Raw genomic sequence first — 22,677 nt, 5'->3', positions numbered from 1 at the left:
CGTTAACTCACTGTTAAATAAGATACATTTTAATAGAAAAACAAACGACTGGTATTTTATACATTGCGTTTCTTCAGAAAATCCAGAGCCAAGGATCGCTCATGTTTCCAGAATAGTTCAACACCACCGCAGAGTGAAAACAGAACTATTGAGAAAACAGCGGAACTTGCACGTGAAGTCTGCTTCCCCTTGACTGCAGAATTCAGGGTTTCTCAGATGTCAACACAGAGTCAAATGCAGTGGATAAAACTTTGCAGATTGCTTGTGCTTGTTCCTACGTTAAGTGAAAAGATACAGTAAGAGTTCATAAATCGCTTCCCGAAGTAAACGCGACCCTCCTAACGCCTCTCCTAAACCTACACATCACCAGTTTTGGAAAGCCCCAGACACGGCCTGCCTGGGTCACCGTGTTCCTCCGCCCCTCAGGAAGTGCACGCGGTAACACAGGACCCCGTGGCCTTCGGGAGGGACCCTCACGAGTCAGAACAAGGTATGGAAAGGCGTGGCTCTGCCCTGGAGGACACACCGCTTTCCCTCACCAGCTTTACATCTGCGGGCCTAACAAACAACCTGCAGGAGGTCTGGCCCGGCTGACCTGGGGCCTGATTGATATACTCATTTCTCCTGTTATGCCAGGTGTTTGCTAGGCACATGGCAGAGAGCATCTCTTCAGCCTTTGAAAAGACTAAACAGTCTCTGGTTTTGCCACTTTGTTTGATGAATTATTAGACTAATAACCAAGGAGACTGAAAACCTCACCAGGCTGTGGCACTGGTAAACCCACAGGTTGTATTCTTCGTTGCTCGCATCTGTGGTCTTCAGAGCCAATAAGCTTTTTCCTGCCCCCAGACCATCATCATAACACACCATCCGGATGATTAAATATAGAGCATGCCGATGCAAAACATCCTGCAGGAATCAGGGAGAAGAAAGACCGTGCTATTTTACATGCTTCTCCATTCTTAAAATGCATTTTCCTGTGCAGAATTTATCATGAGGTTTTAAACTGAGCATATCCATCCATGGATGGGGCAGAAGGTAGTTTCACAGATTTTTCACCCAGTTATTGGCTCAGTTATGGGCCAATTTGCCTTTAGGATCATACCTTCCTACTTAAGTTCTAGGAAGACGGAGTGAGATGATCTAAGTTCACGATCCCGTCCTCTATGCCCAGCTTCCAAGCTGATGCCTGCTCTGAATCGGCATGGGGTCCTAAGCTGAAAATGCATTAGGGGACCAGCCGGGGGAGGGGAGGGGAGGGGATTGGCTTGGGCCCTACACACACAGAAGCAAAAGCCCCTATTCATTTACCCTAGGAAATTGGTCACTTTTAAGGCCAGGTGCCAGAAATGTTTACAAGCCAACCACTCTGCAAACAGAAGCAGACCTAACTACGAGAGGGCCCTTCCCAGCCTGAACTCCCCAACACCTAAAACACATTTTCCCCCTTAATTAAATTACTTACATACTGATCTGACGTGGATACTTTTATGCCATACTTGGAAACTCCCATAATAAATTCTTCCTCCAGAGGAACAAAAGGCAACTTTCCATCTTGCTTTAAAGTAAAAATAAATTACATAATATACATTTTAAAAAATTATGTTTCATTCCTAATTCTGATTGGTCAATTTTAGCATCTGGCCATCATAAACCCAAACCCTTTAAAGAATGTGGGGCATACAACAGCCCAGCAGGAATTTCTCTCCAAAGAGGCAGAAGAAATATCCCCCCGACCTGTTTTACAGTCTGCAAATTTGACCAAAACTCAGATCCATGTACCCCATGCTTACTGTTAACCCCAGTTACAAACTGATACTCCTCACAGATCCCAGCGAGGCTTAAATAAATACTTACATTAGAAACATTAGAAAAATGAAGGGCCTTTACTCAAAGTTTATACTCATGTCAGCACATTAAGTGACAGGTAACATGCAGCAAGAGCCATTCTTCTCAGCCGCTTTACATCTTAGCTGGGTGTTGGGTATGTCTGGTATTCCCAGCGCCCCAGGGCTTTGGACAAGTAAACGCTGCTTGAAGAATGGTTACTCGGCTCTCAAAAATATCAGTCAGTATTTTGAGCTATTCAGAGCAAGTAAAACAGCACACGATGCCTGATGGTTTCCCTAGCAGATGGTCCAGTTCTATCTGTTAAGTAGCCTAACTTGCCTTCTCTAAAATAAATATGATGTTGCTGGCAATCAGCAGATATTCCATACGGTCAGTGTTTCTGTGGAACCATTTGCCTGCACTAAAGAGATGATGGTAAACGAGCCATGTCCACCTGCCTTAATTCTTGGGTCCTCACATGCAAGAGTAAACTCTTGCCAATCATTTCTCACAGCAGGTTAAATCAATTCCAAGAATCAACAGATGGGCTAATAGCAACGCTATCCTCAATAATAGAATTCTGATAAGCCCCATTTCTGCAGTGATGTGAGAAATTGAGCAGTCCTTGTCAGAATGAAATGCCTAGTGTACTTTTGGGAGAAAACATTATTAGCAATCTTTCAGTAGAATACTTTACTTAGATTAGTTGTTGCTTGCACGTTGGAATGACTTTATATTTCAAACTAAAGGCTGGGATAATTGTGTTTGCCCAGACTACCAACAGTTGTCTGTTAAATGGCAGATTAGATCAGCTGATTTCCCCTGAGACACCGGAGACTTCCTTCACTTTCATGAGGATATGAAACAGTATATTTAAGGATCCCATCTCCATGAGTTAAGAGACTATATACTCTTAATAGTAACCAGCACGCTATAAATTGATAAGGGACTCTTTCCATTGCAGTAATATCCCTTTGTTAATGAAAACAAAGACAAGCAATTCCATCTTCTAGAAACTTGGGAAGCAAGTTACTAACTGTTGACAGTATTAAGTCTTCTGGCTCATCCACTCCCAACTCTGGCAAGGGTACGGACCTTACAATACTTCAGGCGCAAACCTCACACCTTGATTTGTCTTAATGTTCACATTAAATTTTCCTTCGTGGTGATTTATTTTTTTATCTTCTTGACCAGGATATATTTTTGAAACTGACCTCAGTTCTTGTTGGAAACAGGGTATGAATAAATAGATATGGTAGGTCAACACCACTATGAATTAGATTATTCAAAGAGCTGAACCTAGTTCAACGGAGATACAGTAAGACTTGCCAGACTTTTAGAGATAAGCTTGTGGTGTGTACCCAGCCACCGTACTCGGCTCCCCATTTTTTTATTATTATATTTTTTGTGTGTGGTGCACGGGCCTCTCACTGTTGTGGCCTCTCCCATTGCGGAGCACAGGCTCCGGACGCACAGGCTCAGCGGCCATGGCTCATGGGCCCAGCCGCTCCGCGGCATGTGGGATCTTCCCGGACCGGGGCACGAACCCATGTCCCCTGCATCGGCAGGCGGACTCTCAACCACTGCGCCACCAGGGAAGCCCTCGGCTCCCCCATTTAAACAAGGGGACTTTTTCAGTCAGCCCCAGAAAAAGTGAAAAGCACTGTGTGAAGGAAGGGACTGTGTCCCTGTGCTCCTCTTCGACTCGGTATCCAAGGTGCCCTGTACCTCCTCTGACCCCAGCGCTCAGTAACAACTAACAGTGATAAAAGCGTGGCTTCAGGAGAAGCAGTGAGGAGACCTGGAAGAGTGTTGTCTTTCTCCAAAGCCATGAGTTCACTCTGGAATCTGAGAAAATTGAACTTTTTTTTTTACCTGGGCGACATCTATATAATTTATCAGGTCTAGTGGCCCTTCGAGACTTTTTCCCTCGGAGAGTTTCAGTTTCTCAATGGCACCAACGTATTTTATTCGAAATTCTGCACAGGTGTCTGAATTACTGTTGCTTTGTCCTAAAGGTGAAAAGAAAAATTGTAAGAGTAAGACTTCAAAAGAAATAGTTGCATTACAGGGTATCCTCAACCTCTCCCCAGGCAGGAAATAGACAGTGTCATCAGAAGTTAACCTTTAATAAAAATTAAAAAATTTTAAATGCAAACTTTTTGATGTCATGGGAAAGAATTAAAAATTTCACTAACCTTTTCCTCAGTGACTCACAATGTACTAAATATATAAAAATCTCAAAAGGAATAAATTATTACTATGCTTCATTTCTTCTTCAAAAAGAAGAGAACTAAATTGTCAATTTGACAATGATTGAGTACCTTTGTAATGCATATGACATTTAATTATTTTTTGGTTTCTTCTCCCTTTTTACCTTTCACTTTTAGCTTTCTTTCCTGATTCAGGAAACCTGATCTACCTCTCCCATTCAGTCAGAAGAGACCAGAAAATTTTTTTTTCAATGTAGATGGAATAATGCCAGACAGGAAGTCGCTTACAAAACAGATGGTAATAGGTGAAGAACTGTGTGTGCCGTAAAATCCAGCCAGTACAAAAGTACCACAAAGGGTTTTACAACGTCTGCAATAGTAAAGGAATACCCTGTGGTCACTTTTAGATTATGTTTATGTAATAAAAAGATGCCCACATTTTTAATGTTTTAAAGCATCTGGAAGTAAAGACAATAGACCTTATGCTACTATTCTCCCTTTTACATCTTCTCTCCCACTCCTACCACCTTTTATGGATAGAGTCGCCTATGATCCCGAAAGGAAAAGGGGAAGGATTTTATACAAGAAAATGAATGTAGTAGGTTTCCAATTACACACCGGCTAGCAGGTGGGTCAAAAACCACCTTTTGATTTCTGAAGAGCTGCTCCTTTTGGGGGGCTGCATAAATGTTTTCAAGGGCCTATGACAGATGCTCCCCTCGTTACCACATGCTCCTGATGTTAACTTTTTTTAATCAGCAGGACGTTGTCTTACCCCCACGAAGAATGTAATTCCGAAATAATTCACAATCGGCCAGCCCATTTCTTACAAAGCTATTTTGACACTTCTAAACTGTCACCACGAAGTTTTCCACAAGTTTTTGCTCCACGACCATTAAGAGCAGTTTCCTCCAAGGCAGCGGCTTTCACCACCCACCCGCCACCCCAACCTGCGTTCCACCAGATCTTGGACCATTTCTGGCAGAGCAGAGGAAGAAAACCCCAAATACTCAAGGACTCCCTGTGCTACTCTGGCAGAACTGCACAAGCGTCAGTTAGCAGCCTTCGCCAAAATGATCCGCCCTCCGTACCTGAGCTCTTGGTGGAATCGGTATCGAGGCTCGCCACGGTGCTGGATCGCGAGAGCCCCCCAAGGCTGGAGTCTACAGACTGAGAAATAACAAAACAACAGAAAAACCGTAAACGCAATTAGAAGCACTATCTTCTCTCAAGTTCTCTACCAAACGTTCAAATGACTTATTATAGTTGAATTAACACATATAAAATCAGGTCAATTATTCAGGTAGATCGACTTGACAGATTTTTCTAAAGACAAATTCCTTAGCAAACTTCCAGAAAAGCAGACAGTCCCAACTGCTCTTGCCATCACACAATATTGGATAAACGTGAGGTCAACACTCCCAGTTTAAATGAGAGCCACTACCTGTATCTCCTTATAAGATACCTGATATTTATGTCATATGTGAAAACCTACACCTTGCTTTTGTAATATTTCCAAAGAACCCCAAAAGAACCCTGTGCAGAAAGCAGGCAGGGAGTTAATATTATCCTGTTTAGTAAATGAGTGGAGAGACACAGAGAGGTGAAGTGATTTACCCAAGGTTACATCTAGTAAATACCCTAGATCTCTAATCTACGTCTCCTAATTCTCACCCCAGCATCTGCAATGACTCCAGCTACTACCTGGCCTACAACAGGTAAACACAGGCCGACTGGTGGACCACAGCATAACTGCAATGTGAATTACAAAGAAAAACCAACAAACCTGTTAAGCAAAATTTAATGAATCATACATGTTAATATAGTTTGTTCTACAGCATCATACTCTCATTTTTTAGAAATAACAGTAAAAACTTCTGATTAAACAAATCACTTATTGGGAATTCTCTGGTGGTCCAGTGGTTTGAACTTGGCGCTCTCACTGACGGGGCCCAGATTCAATCCCTGGTTGGGGTACTAAGATCCCACAAGCTGCACAGCTCGGCCAAAAAAGAAAAAAAATCACTTTTTTACACTTCAAATCAAAATTAAATTTTAAAAGTACACTCAAAATTTTCGATGTTTAAGAAGTGAATCAAGGTGAATGCAAAAATGTATCAAGCCTTACTGCTTCCCTTTCTTAATAACAGCACTTCTTGGAATGTAAACTAAGAGCAGAGCCGTATGCACACGGAAGTTCAACATCATGTGTGGTTCTGACAAATCGGAAAAAAACCTAACTACTCAAAGGGTGACGGAAGGGGAGTTGGAATTAAGATGCCGTTACGAAGTCAGGCTGGCTTCTGGGAAGTGTGTGACAGAGTGAGGTTCTGTGCTTCAAATTACCCCTCCGCACGGGAAAAGCAACCAGGTTGTCAGAACCTAACAACCCTCAGAACAGAAGAACAGGAAGGGAGAAACTGGCCTAGTTTTCTGAGGTTCCGAATCGTAACGGCAGACGCTTACATCATCCTGGCACACAAATCTGAGTCCCAGCACCCCGCTTAGGAACCGAACGAGGCTCGCCATCACTCGGGGTAAGACCTCCCTCTGGGCCCGCGGCCCTCCTGCACCTCTCTGGCCCTGCCTCCGCCACCTGCCCAGGGCAGCAGGTCCTTCAGGAATCAGAAACCGCGCTCTGGTCCTACTCTGCGAGCCGCAGGTCAGCACGTCTCCCTTTATCCACTTTCTGATCTAGAAAACAGGAAGCTGGGCCTGATTCCCAGGCTGAGGTCCTCACACTTAGGTAACAGCGGGTGGGTCTCAGCTAGCTGCAGGAGTTCCGAAACCTGACAGGAAAACGGTCAGTTTTCCCATTTAAGACTGCACAGGACTGCTAAAAGGTCAGGTTTTGGTGCTTTTGGCTACGTGCTGACAGCTCAGTGACAAAACCGCTGCCCTTGCCTGCTGGAAACTCCCGAAGGGCAGTGGTGCGTGTGTCCGTCCCTGGGCGTGGCCGTCGTCACCCAGGGCGCTGCCCACAGGCTGGTGAGAGGCACCCCGGAGGTGGGCACCCGTGCGTGTGGGCCGAGGGCTCCTCTCCTGCCTCACCCAGTCCTGGCACTGGGCACCGAGAGCTCACAAGGGTGGAGAATGACTTAAACAGGCTCTCTAGTCCTAGTCTAGCGGACCCAGTGGACCAGGACTTGGGACTCGAAGGGTCCCACACACTCACACCAGAGCATTTTCCTCACTATCCAACTAACTCACCGTGACTAAACAGAATTATAATTTGCACACACACCTCAAGCCCTAGAATTCAAGACATCCAGCTCCCTGAGTGCCTGCAATTCCTGTCATATAAACAATTTAAAAATCAGCGTTTCAATGAGACCGTTCGGAAGTCCCGATCCCTCCAGGTTAGCGGAGTTAAGAACTCCAGAAAATCTACCAAAACAAAATAAAATTAAATCAAGCGCACAATGCGTGTCGAGTGCAAAAAAATGAATGTGAAAAACCTCTAGTTTGAAGAACATCAGCAGGTCTGCCGGGGTTAGTACCCTTCACGCAGCATCGGTTAGAAGAAACAAAATTCTCACCACTTAACGACTGCGGCCTCCACGCCATCACCCCTACCTTGCTCTTAGTACTGATTTCACTACTCTGGGAGCTGCTACTGCTGTGTCGCTTCTTCCCTTTCCGAAACATCTTCCACCATAGCTCGATCCAGAGGCACGCCCCCTGGAAGAACAAGCGTTGGTTAGGTACATTGAGAAAAGCAACTTTAAATCCCTTTACACGTAATAGGAATAAAAATAAATAAAAACCATCAATTCCTCCCAGTTCCACGGCGTATTCCTTTTACTTGAAACATAAATATTTTCCGTTGACCACAAAATGTGGGTATTATTCTTTTTCATTCTTATTCTCTTTTTGAATCACAAGATTCTAACCCAATAAACCAAAAAGGTAGGAACCTTCTTGGCATCTCTGGAGGTGTGAAAAGCACTGTTCAGAAGTAACATCTAGTTCTCAATATATTCAAGTGCCTGCCTTCCCTTTAACCAACTCAAGACGTTAGTAAAATATGTGACATATCAGTTTATCAACCACGTCACTGTCTCCGGTTCCTGTTCTGTGAATGGCAGGGCTAAGAACTGAAGGCGCTGACACATCTCGGAAATGTGCATTTTTCTTGAAGTCTCCAACTATCTTTAAGTAAAGGCTGACATGAAAACCTTGCCAGGTGCTACCTCTCATCTCGTTCCAGTAAGGCCAGGGAAGGTGGTGACCTTAAGTTTCCCAGAGCCAGGCTTATGTATCTCTTTTTTTAAATTTTCGATTTCTCCTTGCACATTTCATAGGAGCACATATATTATACTTGGAAAATTACGAACTAGCCTGCATAATGTTTCATAGTTCAAGTACTTCCAAACACACTGTCTCAATTTATCCTCACAGCAACCTGGTGACACAGATGTTCTCTGAGGGTCTCTGCTGGAGCTCTAGGCCCCCCATCAGGGGGCTTACAGAAGACAGGTTAGAATCTGCATTCTGTAGACAAGGGAACTGTGACCCATCTTTCAGGAGGATTTATGAATACAAGAACCTAACAAATGTTTCCTAAAGGTTGGTTCTACAGAGGGAACAAGGGAACCTGCTCACTACAGAATCGAACACTATCTTATCGTCTTCAAACGTTCAACAGACAGCAGTCTGCACAGATAGCGTCCTTTCATTCCGACATGGTGAATTCTTGTCAGAAAAACAAGGGACCTGATGAAGGAAAAGAATGAGTAAATCACGGGGTGGTCAATGCATGCCCCTCTCCAACACACAGTTTCTCCCATTGAATCTGGAGGGCCACCCCCGCCAAATCCACTCACTAGCATCTGACCTTAGGCCACTGACCCAAAACTCGACTCCTGAGCCCAAGCTTTTTAATCAGCCCCATCAGCCAACTTATTTCTATATCTCTGCTTCATTTGTGGAGTAACGAGAACATGTGATTCATTCATTCGTTCCTGAGTAGCCAGTGAGCACCTACCAGGTGCTGGGGATACACCAGTGAATAAGACAGAAAAAGCCCCTGACCTCAGGGAGCTCATTTTTAGAGGGAGTAGACAGACCAACAGGGAAACCAAATATAAAACACATTATTTGGAAACAATAATTGCTACGAGGGGAACTAAAGCAACTTAAGGAGATAGTGATCAAAGGAAGGGGGGACGATTTTAGACAGAAAAAGATGTTCTGAGGAAGCGAGAGTTAAGCCCTGAGGGAAGGAGGGGGCAGCCGTGAACGTGGAGGAGAAGCTCCGAGAGTGGACGTCCTTCTGAGCACAGACCAGTGAGAGGCCAATATGACTAAGAATAGGAGGAGGAGGGAGGGTGACAGGAGGGAAAGAGCCACAGGAGACCTTGCAGGCCACAGCGAGAGCTGGGGTTTTGTTCTGGGTTTCACAGGAAGACTCAGAGGGTTTTAAAAAAGCAGTCAGGTGATACGATCAGATTTCTGTTTTAGAAAGATGACTGGCTGCTGGGTAGGGAACTAGTTGCACAGGACAAGAGTAAAAAGAGGGGGCCTACTTAGAAGGCTTCCGTGGATAATTCGTTGCAAACGATAGCCCTGCCATCACAGGATACTTCTCGGTTAGAAAGAGAAGGCAAGAGGGCCTCAAGGTGTGCACAGAACTGGGTTAACCTGGCAGCATAACATACCATAATTGATGGGCTAGAAGGTCAGTGTATAGCATATTTAAGCACATTATATTTTAAGTACATATAAGTACTATATATATATAGAAATAACAATTTTAAATATGATTTTTTAAAATTTGATAGTATTGTTATGAAATCCTGAAGCATCTCTTCAAATCCCTGGAATACTAGAACGATTCGAAAATCACTACTTAATAAGGGCTTTGCAACTCCTTAAGACTTTCTTTCCATCATCAATCTAGGAGCTGAAGGGGAAATGCATTTACAAAAACCTTTGATATCTGCCACTATTTTGATGCATGTTCTTAATTAAGCAAGTCATTCTTGTCTCTAAATTATTCGTGCATAAAAATGAGACCGAAGATACTGTCACTTGGGTGTTCCACAGACTCATCAAAGGCCAAAAGGCCAAACCAGAGCCCATCCTCTTCCCCTCCACAGCAGCCCCTCTCCTCTCCCTTTCAATAAATTCCATTATTTCTGGTAGAAACCAGGAAATCACCGACTCCTCTCTGTCCTCCAGCCCTCACATCCAGCCAAGTCCAAGATGCACTGATTATCCCACCTGAAGAGTTCCCTCATCCATGTCTCTAAACAGGGCCTGCATCATCCTAGACTATGGCTATACAGAAACACTTTTTCATTATGTGATGAAAGCAATGGACCCTTAACCCGCACAAAGTCTGGAATACAATGTAAGGAATTCACAAGCCATCAGGAGATATTTCAAGGGTGAGGGACCTTGTCCTGAGACAGACTGGGACCTGGAACACTTTGCTGCAGTGACTGCAAGTGGACAAACGTCTTCTCGAGTAACAGATACAAAGAAACTATAAAGGAACTAAAAATAACTGCGTGCATGCACGTGCAGTTGGGGCAAATTCTGGACAACAAAACACAAAAAGACCAAAAAAACCCCAACTACCACTTCTGAAGAGCAGAGAGCCAAAGCAGGGTCCTGCGCGTGCCCCCTGCGCTCAACACCGCCAGGGGGTGGGCAAAACACCTCAGCCGCCCCTCTGCCCGACCCCTGGACACACCCCTACCCTCACCCCATGTAAGGAACGAGCTCGCCCGCCTCCCACCGCTCTGGCCCCTTTTGGCGGGGAGGAGCGAGCAAGGGAACCTGTTACTTGTTTTCGCTCCCCTCCTGCAGCTGCAGGAGCCCCAGTCAAGCCCTGCCTGAATTTCTGGACTGGCCTCTTATCCATTTCTACTGATTGGGAAGGCCAAGAACCCTGGTCGGTATCAGTCCCAGCTGGACTCCTTGCCGCTTCAATTCTGTCATCAAGCTCCAGCTGAAATGATTTCTTTAAAACTCAAGTCAGATGCCATTTAACCTGCTTCAAATCTTTTGTTGCCTCCTCAAAGTTAGAGACTGAAGTCAGGCTCTTTGCCAGGACACGCAAGGTCCTCCATGACCGGGCTCGTGTGGACCCCTAGTCTCATCGTCCACAACCAGTTTCACACTCAATTAATCTGTAAGGAATGCATGCAAACTGGCTTGCGGTTCTCAGCATGCACTCAGCTCCCTGTTTCCACACTTTGCTCCTGCCATTCCCTCTGCTTAGAATGCTCTTCCACCTTCTATTTATTTGGCTAACCAGTCACCTTCCAAGACTCAGTTCAGGCTTCTCTTCTAGAAAGCCTCAGGTTGGGCAACGGGATGGGTCTTCCACAGCTTGAGTTTATACCCTGATCTCAGCATTAGTTAGCTACTGTCTACTCGTAACTATCTCACTCAGAACTGTGAGCTCATCAAAGACCAGGGCTAGGTCAGCTCTGTATATCCGATGCCTGCTACAGCCTGGCAGAGGCCATGCTTAATGAACCGGAGAACCTTCTTGTGAGATAACATCCAGATGACAACTCCCACGTCCTGAGCACCTACCATCTGCCACCCAGTGCCAGGTGATATGTTTTATACACTCACATACACACACACCCTTATGCCATCTGTGTATACCTCTGACCCTCTCCACTGACCAGCAAGGTTGCAGTATTACAGCCCCTTTCCAATGAGGCAGCCAAAGTGCAAAGTTGATGAAGCAGGTTGCCCAAGGCCACCATGGGGCCAAGTTTGGAACCTTGGTAGAGTTGGCTCCAAAGCTCTTTCCACACCCCGCCCAGCTCCTGTCGGGAGCGCCTGCCACGTGCCGGTGACAGTAAACAAAACAGACGCAACCCCGGACCCGCGCTGCGGGGAAACAGCCACGACGCGTGGAGGAACCAACAGGATCCCGCACAAAAAGTGAACGGTCTCCATCGCCCCTCAAATCAGAGCCTGACATGAGGAACGTGGGGAGCAGCCCCGCGGATGCTCTCACTCCATCACCCTTCCGACCGGACCCAGACACACGCCACACGCCACACCCGTCGTCACCGGAGCTGCAGTCCCACCCCAGACAGGAATCGGCACCGGGGCACTGCCTCCTCCCGCAGGCCCGGGCCCGCTCCTCGGCTCCCGCCGCCGGCCCCGCGCCGCCTCGGGGCCTGGGTCCCCCACCCAGGGAAGGCGGGTCCCGGTGGAGACCGTGGCCCCCGCGGCCCCACCCATCCGCCCCGCCGCGAGCCTCCCCACCGGAGCCGCCCTCGGGACCCGCGTTCCCGGCCAGGCTCAGCCCAAGCGCGGCGAGGGCCGGGCTCTCACCTCAACGCCGACTGCGGTCGGGGTCAGACACCCACAGCCTAGGCAGCCCGAGCCGCGGCAGCCACTCCGTGTCAAAAGCTAGCGCCCGCTTTTCGAGGCCGTGGCACCGCCCGCCGGGCCTCGCCTCCGAAGCCTCGCGCAGGCGCAGCCCTGACCCCGCCCCCGGTGCCCGGACCGACCCCTTGTTCTACAACCGGAAGTTGGAGGGAGGAGCCTAGGGTGGCTGACGCCCGGGCGCCGGAAGTTGTGCTCTCGGTGGACGGCGACCATCCTTGTGGGTTCCCTGTGGCTGCTCTTCCAATTTAGAAAGCCTCCCGCAACCTGTTCCTTGTCCCCGTTTGCAGATGTCTGCGATTCCCGCAGAAGAGAGTGACCAGCTGCTGATCCGACCCCTGTAAGGGACCAGCGAGAGGGAATGAAGACACGGGTTGTGAGGCGAGGAGGGTACCCGGGTGGTTGGGCTCTTCAGTCGGCCCTTGGTCCGCAGTTGCGGGCCAGGCCTCCGGATGCAGGGCTTTGGAGAACTGTGGATAGGAAGGGGCCTGCTCGGTTTCATGGGATTTTGCTTTTTCCAAGGGAGGAGAGTATGTGGAGTTGGGGGCCGGGAAAGAAGGTCTGTGGGACCGCTGGGCGCTTTCTTGTTCGCCAAAGAGTGGCAAGCTCTGAGGGAACCGGTGACGCCGAGCATGGCAGGATGAGAGGAGGACCTGGATAAGGCTGTGGCAGTGCGAGGAAGAACTAACCTGTTACCTCCAGAACTTGGTATTTGCCAAGATGGGAAAGGAAGTAAATTAGGGACTCGCTGTGAGCTCCATTCAGAGCTCCAACTCTGGGAGAATAAGGAGGGAAGAAAAAGCCGAGGTGTTAAGGACAAAATCTCAGCCCCTGACTGACCAGGAGAGGGCTGGCCTTTCACTGGAAATGGCCTTCTGTCAGAGAAGCACCTTACAGATCTGGAATGCTGCTTAGAAAGGGAAATATAAATGTGGAGGAACTTATTCTGTAAGTGAGCAGCTAGAATCCACAAACATGCTCACTGTTAGAAATGAGTCAGCACCACATGAACACGTGCCTTTTTCAAAAGGCAGAAATATTTCCTTTACATGTTCATTTAGTAAGGACTCCTTGAGCACCTGCTGGGGACGTGCCCCAAGTTTGCCGCTGCTCAGTTCACACCTGTCCTCTCTTACTGTGCTCAGCAAACACTGAGCAAGTGTCAAGGCCACACTGGACACTAGGGATACAAATAAGACGGAGGGCTGAGTTAACTGGATTCACCGTTTTGGAGGGAGCTGCAGCGCCGCATGAAAAGTACCGGAAAGATAGTTTGGAGGAATAGCAGACTATCACTTTGGAGTCAGACCTGAAGTCCTATCTGTACACTATCGATTGCTAGGACAGCAACCTCACTGAACCCATGTCCTCCTGTGGAAATAGTACGGCAGTACTTAACTGTGCAGAGTAAAGCTCACGGTAGGTGCTCAGTCAATGGTGACTACTGTAAGAGTACAGATAGGCGTTGCACTAAGGCCGTGAGAGTGCAAAAGGGATTTCCAGCAGAGAGGAGAATGCCACCTCATGCATCCTGGAAATTATGATACGAGCTGAGGCCTAAAGAATGAGTAGGAATTAAAGACAGCTGAAGTGTGGGCAAGGATGCTCCAGGCCGAGGAAGTGGCACGTGTGAAAACGAGAGGGCTCTGTTTGTGGCCAGTCTCCCCATGGCTGCGGCTAGAAGATTAGCAGATGAGATGGTAGAGGCTGTCAGGGTCCAGCTTATGAAGGACATTGTGTAAGGATTTGGGGTCTTTATCACCAGTTATAGAAAGCCAAGGAAGGATCTTAAGCAAGGATGGGATGTGATGGAAATTATGTTTTAGGAAGATCGAAGATGCTCCTGGCAGCAGTGTAGCAAATGAATAAAAGGGTGGAACAAGGGACTTCCCTGGCGGTCCAGCGGTTAAGACTCCAAGCTTCCACGGCAGGGGACACAGGCTCCAACCCTGGTTGGAGGAGCTAAGATCCCGCATGCCGCGTGATACGGCCAAAAAAAAAAAAATAGGGTGGATTAAGTGGAGAGAATCCAGTGGGATGAATTGAAATAAACCAAGTGATGAAGCAGTGAGAGCTTGGAATGAGTGAAATGAGCAGCAGTGGATTGGACAGAGAGAGGTTTAAGACAGTAAAGAAGTGAAATCTTCAGAACTTCGTAACCGATCAGATGTATTGTAAGGGGCCGTTGTTGGGGGAAAGGCGGTGTAGAGAGGAGTGTTAGGATGACACGGACTCCTAGGTAGGACAGCTGGTAAGTGGTTGTGTTATTCACTCCAGGAGTACAGGAGATGGGGCAGGTCTGGAGTAAATTTGGGAGTTTTATTGTTTTAAACAGCCTTATTGAGGTTGAATTCACATCAGCACACTCATTTAAAGTGTACAGTTCAATGGGTTTTAACATATACAGTTTTACAACTATCACCACTGTCTAATTCCAGAACATTTTCATCATTCCGAAAAGAAGGCCTTATATATCCATTTACCTCCAACTTCCCCAGCCCTAGGCCACTACTAATCTACTTTCCATTTCTACAGATTATCTTCTTTTGGACATTTCATATAAATGGGTTACAATATGTAACCTTTTGTTACCGCCTTCTTTCACTTAGCATAATGTTTCCAAGGTTCATAATTTGGGAGTTTTTACTCATTCAATAGGTATTTCTCTCATTCTTTTTTTTTTTTCCTGGCCATGCTGTGGCTTGTGGGATCTTAGTTCCCCGACCAGAGATTGCACCCATGCCCTCAGTAGTGAAAGCACAGAGTCCTAACCACTGGACTACGAGGGAATTCCCACAATGGGTATTTCTTGAGGTTTACTGCGCGTCAGGCAGTGTAGCTAGCTATACATCGGTGAATGAAATAGACAACGTCTCTGCTGTTATGGAACTCTCATTTTAATAGTTAGAAAAACCATAAAGAAGTAGATACAATAACTTCGTGTAGTTTTAAGTGTTATTATAGAATGTTGTGAAGGGCAGATGAGGGGGTGACATTTGAACTGAGACCCAAATGATACACAGGAGCCAATTATGTCAATATCTGAGGGCAGAGCATTCCAGAAAGAAAGAAGAACAAGGGCAAGAGACCTGAGGTGTAAACTTGTTTGGCATGTTTGAATATAAGGTGCCTGTGGATGTCCCGGGAGAGATGCCAGCGCCAGGTGACTGACTGTTAGAGGTCTGGAATTCAGGAGGACAATCTGGCTACAGATACAAATTTGGAAGGTCCTCAGCATGTTAAAAATGTGACAATGAAGATCAGGAAGACTGAGAAGACGACCAAGGAGAGAACCCTTGGAATAACGGCATTTGACGGATGGGCAGAGGCAGCTGAGCAAAGGAAACTAAGGTGGAAAACCAGTAGGACAGGATGAAAGTGTGAAGTCAGTGAAACCAAGCTCGGAGAGGGACGGAGCAGGAGGGATGACGTGCTGCCGGGAGAACAGTGAGATAAGAACTGAAAGAGGGGCTGTTTGCGCTTAGCAACAAAGAGCTGTTCTGCAGGGAGAGTTTCAGAAGAGCGGTTGGTAAAAAGCCAAATTGCAGTGAGTTGAGTGAGTGGAGGTGAGGAAATAGAGGCAGAGGGTGTATGCAGCTTTTAGGAAGCGGGCAGGGAGACTAAAGGAGATTAGAATTAAGGGATTTTCTTTTGGGGATGAGCATGACTGTGGCATGTTTAAATGCGGTTGGTGAGGGAAAAGCCAATGATGTAGCAGGCAGGGGTCAGTTCCTCAGAAGGAGAGAGTGTGCAGAGTGTAGAACCATGGTGAAATGATTAGCCTTAGAGAGAGAGGTCTGTTCTCTGTTGCAGGAGAAATGGAAGGAGAGAAAGATGCGGGTGGGTTGGTAAGTTGAGGAAATTGACAGCTGAACTGTACAATTTTTTGATGCAGAGAAAGCTGTGCCTCGAGTGAAGAGTTAGGATAGAGGGTTGGAAAATTTAGGAACGGGGAGAAAGGTTGAAATAGTTACCACACTAACTGTAAGAGAAAACTGAGCTAGGGACACTTAAGAGGGAGCGCAGAGGGCCAGTTGAAGTGGAAGGCCAGGAATTCACAGTAGCACTGTGGTGGTCTGATTTTCTCTGGAGTAGGATCTCAGTTTGAGGATGCATCCATCTCACGTCTGTCTCCTAGCAGCCTATGCGTTCCTTGAGCTCAGTGTCTTGGTATTAGGCCTTTCCATATTCTAGGCACTTAATACAGTGCTTGGCAAATGGAAGCTGCCAGTGGTTAGGACTCTGTGCTTCCACTGCCGTGGCCCCAGGTTCAATCCCTGGTCAGGGAACTAAGATCCTGAAAGCCTCACAGTGCAGCCACACACACAAAAAAAACCTGCTTGATCTCGAATGAGTGGGTGAATCATGAGCTAGAATGGTTGGGGAGAGGCAGTCAGAGAAGGGGAGGGATTGGAAAAGCAGGCGAAGTTTAACTTAAAGTCTTACGGGAATTGGAAAGCAAGGCTGTTTCATTAATTTAAGAAGAAAGGAAATTAATTTGAAATACTTGGTATCAAATATACTGAAACAACAGAAAGTAGAAGGAAAAGGGAATGAGATTCACAGGTAGGAATAAGATAAGTCTATTTAAATTTAAGCTATTTGGTAAATGCATATTTTCATCTTAAAGAAAATGAAAGAATTTTTAAGTGCTGATGGGTTTTTACTTAAGTGCTAATTCAAGAGTCTTACTAAATAATCTGAATCACTGCTAGTTTACATGTTGAATACATCACAGTTTAACCGTAACATTCAGAAGGTTGGATTTAACCTTTGGGCTTCTCAGATCTATACCAGCTTCTCTCACAATTTTAACAACTGAAAGATCCCTGAACTCCCAAAGGTCACTTTTCATCTTTTCCCACATTGATGCTGTTCTTTGCTATCTTTGTAACTTTGTGGAACTTTTATCTGCCTCAAGTGAGTGCTGGCATCCGATGGAACATAGTTTAAGTTGTAAAAAAGTTTGAATTTATTGGGCTTTATTTTGATTGTTTTTCAGTCATTTTTATTTCTTCCTTTGAATGTTTACAGTGGAGCTGGGCAAGAAGTGGGAAGATCATGTATTATTCTGGAATTCAAAGGAAGAAAAATAATGGTAATTATTATTTTGTAGTCTGGTTAACAGTATGTTCCTGTCTGCCTCGGGTGTTAGGTCTTTTCTAGCTCGGTAGTTTTTTCTAGTTCAGTAGTTACCTGTTTAGCTCCCAGAATAATGTCATAGTTGGTATAGGTCGTCTGTGTAAAATGTTAATGTGGAAAACTAGTACACCTTCCACTTAGTAATTTGACAAAACATTAAGTAAACTGAGAAAATATATTCTAAGTTTGTAAAATTGTCAACTGGATCTCCTGATCTTTTGTATCTTCAAAGTCCCTCTTCTATTCCTGAAGGTCTGGCCAACCTAACTGCCCCACCACCAGTGGGAGACCCCAAGAAACTGGCCACCTGAACACATGCAGAGCTCCAGCCACCCCCGTGCGGTGTGATAGTAGGGCCCTGGTCTGGCAGCTTAGGAACCTAAGTTAGCGCTAGGATACCTGGCCTTGGGCAAGTCAGTCTCTCCTCAGCCCACTTCCTTGACTGAGAGGTGGAGGGACTAGAAGAGCTGGTCTCCGTGGTCCTCATTAGGAAGGCGGTGCAGTGGCTTATCGTGGTCCTTTGGTCCCATTCCTCTGTTTCTCCCACTCTTAAAAGAACGGGCGTATGGCAGACACGTTCATCTCTTTAGTCATTTATTGTATTAATTGATAGGATATGACCAAAATGAGGATATAACCGCTTAATGACTGACTCTTCAGATTTTGCCTTCTAATACTTAAATTGCCCTGATCAGGGAAGTTTCCAGTTTCTAATCATTGTCTTCTCACAGTAGTCGCATCCGTAGTAGCGAATCTATAAACTTTAAAAATGTTCACCATTTCTGATATTAAAGTTCTTGAAAAAGAGTTCATTCGTTGTTATAGTGCCTACAAAAAGTAGCTGGAAAGAAGATGTCTTGTATTTTGTGTCCTGTGACTCTAAATGTGAGCTACAGTTAAATTTGTTTGGAAAGTTAGAGGTAATGGCGTATTTGCCCATTTAATAAGAATTGCATTCCAAATGCTTCCCACATGTATAGAGTCCATCCTGATTATGTATGGTGTGATGGGTCACTTATAATTATTGTCTATTTGTTGAATGAATTTTAATGTAATGTGGAGGAAATTATGATCTTTTTTCTGTTTCTTTCAGTTGGACTGTGGGATCCACCCAGGCCTAGAAGGAATGGATGCTCTTCCTTACATCGATTTAATTGACCCAGCTGAGATTGATCTCCTGCTAATTAGTCAGTAGGTTTTTTTCTTTATTAAGGACACTGTTTCTCAAGGACTTTCACCGTAAAGATCATTCTTTGCCAGATTTTAAGATTCTGGTGTTTTAAGAGTATTTTATACGAGGAATTATATTGCAGGCATCTAAGTCTAAGACAACACACCATATCATCCTCACAGGTGAGAGAAGGTTACTATGAAAAACTTACTTTCCCATCTCTAGAGTGAGAAGAAGGTAACATATGCCTTGGATCCTTGTGAAACTTAAGACCAAGAAAGCTCTTTTGCAGAATATCTCCTGAGGCCACTGTGTTGTCACATTGTTCTGTGGGAACTTCACATATAAACAGTGACATGTTTCAACTTTATACGACTAAAGCGCTTGTTATAATTTTAGCTGTTGAGAATAGGTTTGGCTCCATTTTGATGTTTAAAATATACTTTTAATATCCTTTTCTTACACTAGAACTAGATGCATTATTCCTTCCTTCTGTACATACCTATCCTTGGTGTTCTGAAGGTATCAGTATGTAATTGTTACATAGAACTTTTCTGTACAGTGAGTTTTATTACATAAAATACATGATGGATAATATTTTAAGAACTGACAGAAGCCCTTTGTTTCTTTTTAAGTTTCCATTTGGATCACTGTGGAGCTTTGCCCTGGTTTCTACAGAAGACAAGTTTCAAAGGAAGAACATTTATGACTCATGCCACAAAAGCTATTTATAGATGGCTTCTTTCAGATTATGTCAAAGTTAGGTAAATTACTTTTTTAGATTTATACATGCCCTTGGTTCTACACAATACATACGGTTCAAGATATAGACCATTTTGTGTTTTGAAATGAGATGTTTTCTTTCTGTTCACAAGGCTGTCATTAATTTAGTCATTCATCATAACAACTCATCAAATACCTGTTGTGTCCCCAACACCTCCTTGGCCTTAAAGTCTTTATGTAGTTTTTGCATCCTTTTAAATCTTTGCAATGTAGGTGAGTTATAAGATATGATAGCAATATTCTATAAATAGAATTTCATAATTTTATTAAAATTTAAAACAAAATACATTTTACATTGCTGTATACTGAAATCTTTTTTGGATGATTTGATCTAAGGAAATTGACTATCTTAATTGAAAAAGTTCTCTGGGGAAGTTTTCTCCAGTTGCAAGAGGAAAATCTACTCCTTTACCAGAAAGTTTGAAGGATTTTTATGATACCTATAGCACAAATGATTAGCCTTCAGAAGTTTACTGTTTAATATGTATATTCCAAGAGTAGCTAAGATGCGATTTGTTATTCTTCTATATAAATACAGAAGAATGGAACAGTTATCCTTAGTAGTAATTATACTGGTTAACACTTAAAGCTTACCATGTGCCAGGCACAGCCCTCAGTTCTTAATATATGTTAACTCATTTAATCTTCATATCAACCTCATGATGTAGGTTCTGTCGTGAATCCCATTTTACAGATGATGAGACTGAGGCACAGAGAGGTTAGGTAATTTGCCTGTGATGGTCACAGTAAGAGACAAAGCTGGGATTTGGACCCAAGCAATCTGGCTCCAGAGTGTGTGTCCTTAACCCCTACTCTCTCTTGCTTTTTTGGAAGTACGTTAGCATAATTTTCAGGAGAACACTTATGTTAGACTTTCTAACACGACCTTTTCTCTTTTAGAGAAATCTTTTCACATCCCAGAGTGAAAAACTCTGCATGGTTCAATGTATGTGAGTGAGTTTATCTCGCAAGAGTGTTGGGGCAGGAAGAAAGGTTGAGAAGTACTAGCCTAAAAAGTACCTTGCCTTACTTTACTGTTTGTGCTTTGCTTAAAATCATGCTTTTTAGCTACACACACTGAACATTTTTATTATAATAGCAGAGTAAAACAAATACACAAAAGGTCCAAGAGATTCTAAATAGCATAATATGTACAATATAATTTTAAGAAATATGTGGATATGTCATCCACAGATAATTTCTTTGAGTTCAAAGACTTGTAAAATCTTACCGTTAATTTTTGTTGTTGGCATCTTTAAAAATTTAGTAATATATCAGCAGACGACATGCTATATACTGAGACAGATTTGGAAGAGAGCATGGACAAAATTGAAACCATCAACTTTCATGAAGTGAAGGAAGTTGCAGGAATCAAGTTTTGGTGTTACCACGCAGGCCATGTCCTGGGAGCTGCCATGTTCATGATTGAGATCGCGGGCGTGAAGGTACGCTCTAGCTCGGGAATTTCCTGCTCACAAGAAATCAGTGCAGGGCTTTAAAGAATATTCCCTAAGACTAGCAAAGTGTCAAAACACTGAAACATAAGATAAAATTAAGTTGATACTTTTTCCTTGTAAATATCATAGTTCATACCCCCATGATAATAATTCTCTAATCATGATTAAGAAAAGAGAACGATAAGCATCTCAATAAAGTCCCCTCATGTTACCGTAGGATTAATTCCTTTTCAGTGTCCCTAGAAAACTGAAAGCTCTTTAGGGAAGAGCCTTCTTTGTGGCTGCATGCATTTAACATTGAAATACGTTTTGGCATTCATGTCCTCTTGATATTCTGGGATTCACATATAAACCCCTAAAGAGGGTAGACTGCGTGAGTGAAAGAGGTTAATCAGAAAGGATCTTTCCAACCATCTTTGATGAAAAAGATTGATGGAAGTCTTGAAAAACTTGAGAAAAATGTAGGTGGACTAATGGATTTCAGGACTCACTTGTGCACCAGTTCTCAACTCTGGCTGCACATTAGAATCACTTAGGAAGCTTTCTAAAATACAGGTGAAGGACTTCCCTGGTGGTGCAGTGGTTAAGAATCCGCCTGCCAATGCAGGGGACATGGGTTCCATCCCTGGTCCATGAAGATCCCACGTGCCGCAGAGCAACTAAGCCCATGTGCCACAACTGCTGAGCCTGCGCTCTAAAGCCCGTGAGCTACAACTACTGAGTCCACGTGCCGCAACTACTGAAGCCCGTCCGCCTAGAGCCTGTGCTCCACAACAAGAGAAGCCACCACAATGAGAAGCCCGCGCACCGCAACGAAGAGTAGCTCCTGCTCGCCGCAACTAGAGAAAGCCATGCGCAGCAACGAAGATCCAGCGCAGCCAAAAATAAATAAAATTTTACAGAAATAAAATTAAAAAATAAAATACCAGTGAATCTGAGAGAATGACCTTGGCCTTTTATTTTTAAGTTCTCTGGGTGACTTTTTTTTTGGCCTCATGGCAAGGCTTGTGGGATCTTAGTTCCCCGACCAGGGATTGAACCCAGGCCCTCGGCAGTGAAAGCGTGCAGTTCTAACCACTGGACGGCCAGGGAATTCCCTCTAGGTGATTCTTCTGTGCAGCCAGAGTTGGGAACCAGTGCTATAGTGTAATAGTGTTCTAAATTTTTTGTAGCTGCTCATTGTTTGAAATTTTTACACAATGACTTGTGCTGCGTACTGCTAAACCATTTATTCTTGCCGCTTGCTCAAAAGCACAGAAAATAAGCAGAAAATAGCACAAATGCAAATCTAAAGTCACATTTCAAATTTGATGAAATTTGTTGGAGATAGGATTTTATCTTCTATCTAGATAGGTTTTCCATATACCTCAGTAGATTTTTTTCCTCATCATCATGACCTTTTTCTCTAAGATACTGAGCATATGTTTCAAGTTCATTAATATAGAGGTTATCTTTGTGGGCTGATTCTTGGAATATATTATTCCCATTAGTTAGGTTTAATAATTGAAACACTGGATGGTTTATGACTGAATTACTTTACACATTTTGAATCAGACACAAGCACTGCATCTAAATTCATCAGTTATAGGCCACTTTTTTCTATTGAACCTCACTTTCAAGAATTTATGAGCTGAACTATTTACAATAGGCAGGACATGGAAGCAACCTAAGTGTCCCATCAACAGATGAATGGATAAAGAACATGTGGCACATATAT

The 22,677-nt window shown here is 44.4% G+C and overlaps 2 protein-coding genes across 3 annotated transcripts in view; one reads left to right on the top strand and one right to left on the bottom strand.

Annotated features, from left to right (window-relative positions):
- Positions 1-7: 7 nt before the first annotated feature.
- Positions 8-12,512, bottom strand: ITGB1BP1 (integrin subunit beta 1 binding protein 1). 2 transcript variants are annotated; one of them, XM_067703738.1, is made up of 7 exons: positions 12,354-12,512; positions 7,620-7,724; positions 5,135-5,213; positions 3,706-3,842; positions 1,466-1,558; positions 760-909; positions 8-274 (listed from the first exon to the last, which is right to left on the bottom strand). In XM_067703738.1, the coding sequence occupies exons 2-7, from the start codon at positions 7,689-7,691 to the stop codon at positions 203-205; spliced, it is 603 nt and encodes a 200-aa protein (XP_067559839.1). In that variant the 5' UTR covers positions 7,692-7,724; positions 12,354-12,512; the 3' UTR covers positions 8-202. The 2 variants fall into 2 exon arrangements, with proteins under 2 accessions (XP_067559839.1, XP_067559840.1); XM_067703739.1 differs by lacking the exon at positions 12,354-12,512 and adding an exon at positions 12,087-12,107.
- Positions 12,513-12,562: 50 nt separating this feature from the next.
- Positions 12,563-22,677, top strand: part of CPSF3 (cleavage and polyadenylation specific factor 3) — a 43,384-nt gene continuing 33,269 nt past the window's right edge. The window contains exons 1-5 of the mRNA XM_067703734.1: positions 12,563-12,747; positions 17,442-17,505; positions 18,643-18,740; positions 19,356-19,484; positions 20,771-20,948. Of these exons, the coding sequence (XP_067559835.1) occupies positions 12,698-12,747; positions 17,442-17,505; positions 18,643-18,740; positions 19,356-19,484; positions 20,771-20,948 (519 nt within the window). The 5' untranslated portion in view covers positions 12,563-12,697. The remainder of the gene's footprint in view (positions 12,748-17,441; positions 17,506-18,642; positions 18,741-19,355; positions 19,485-20,770; positions 20,949-22,677) is intronic.

Source organism: Pseudorca crassidens, chromosome 14 (genome assembly GCF_039906515.1).
Source record: "Pseudorca crassidens isolate mPseCra1 chromosome 14, mPseCra1.hap1, whole genome shotgun sequence".
Lineage (NCBI taxonomy): Eukaryota > Metazoa > Chordata > Mammalia > Artiodactyla > Delphinidae > Pseudorca > Pseudorca crassidens.
Note: the sequence above shows the minus strand (reverse complement) of the source record. Positions and strands in the feature narration are given on the sequence as shown.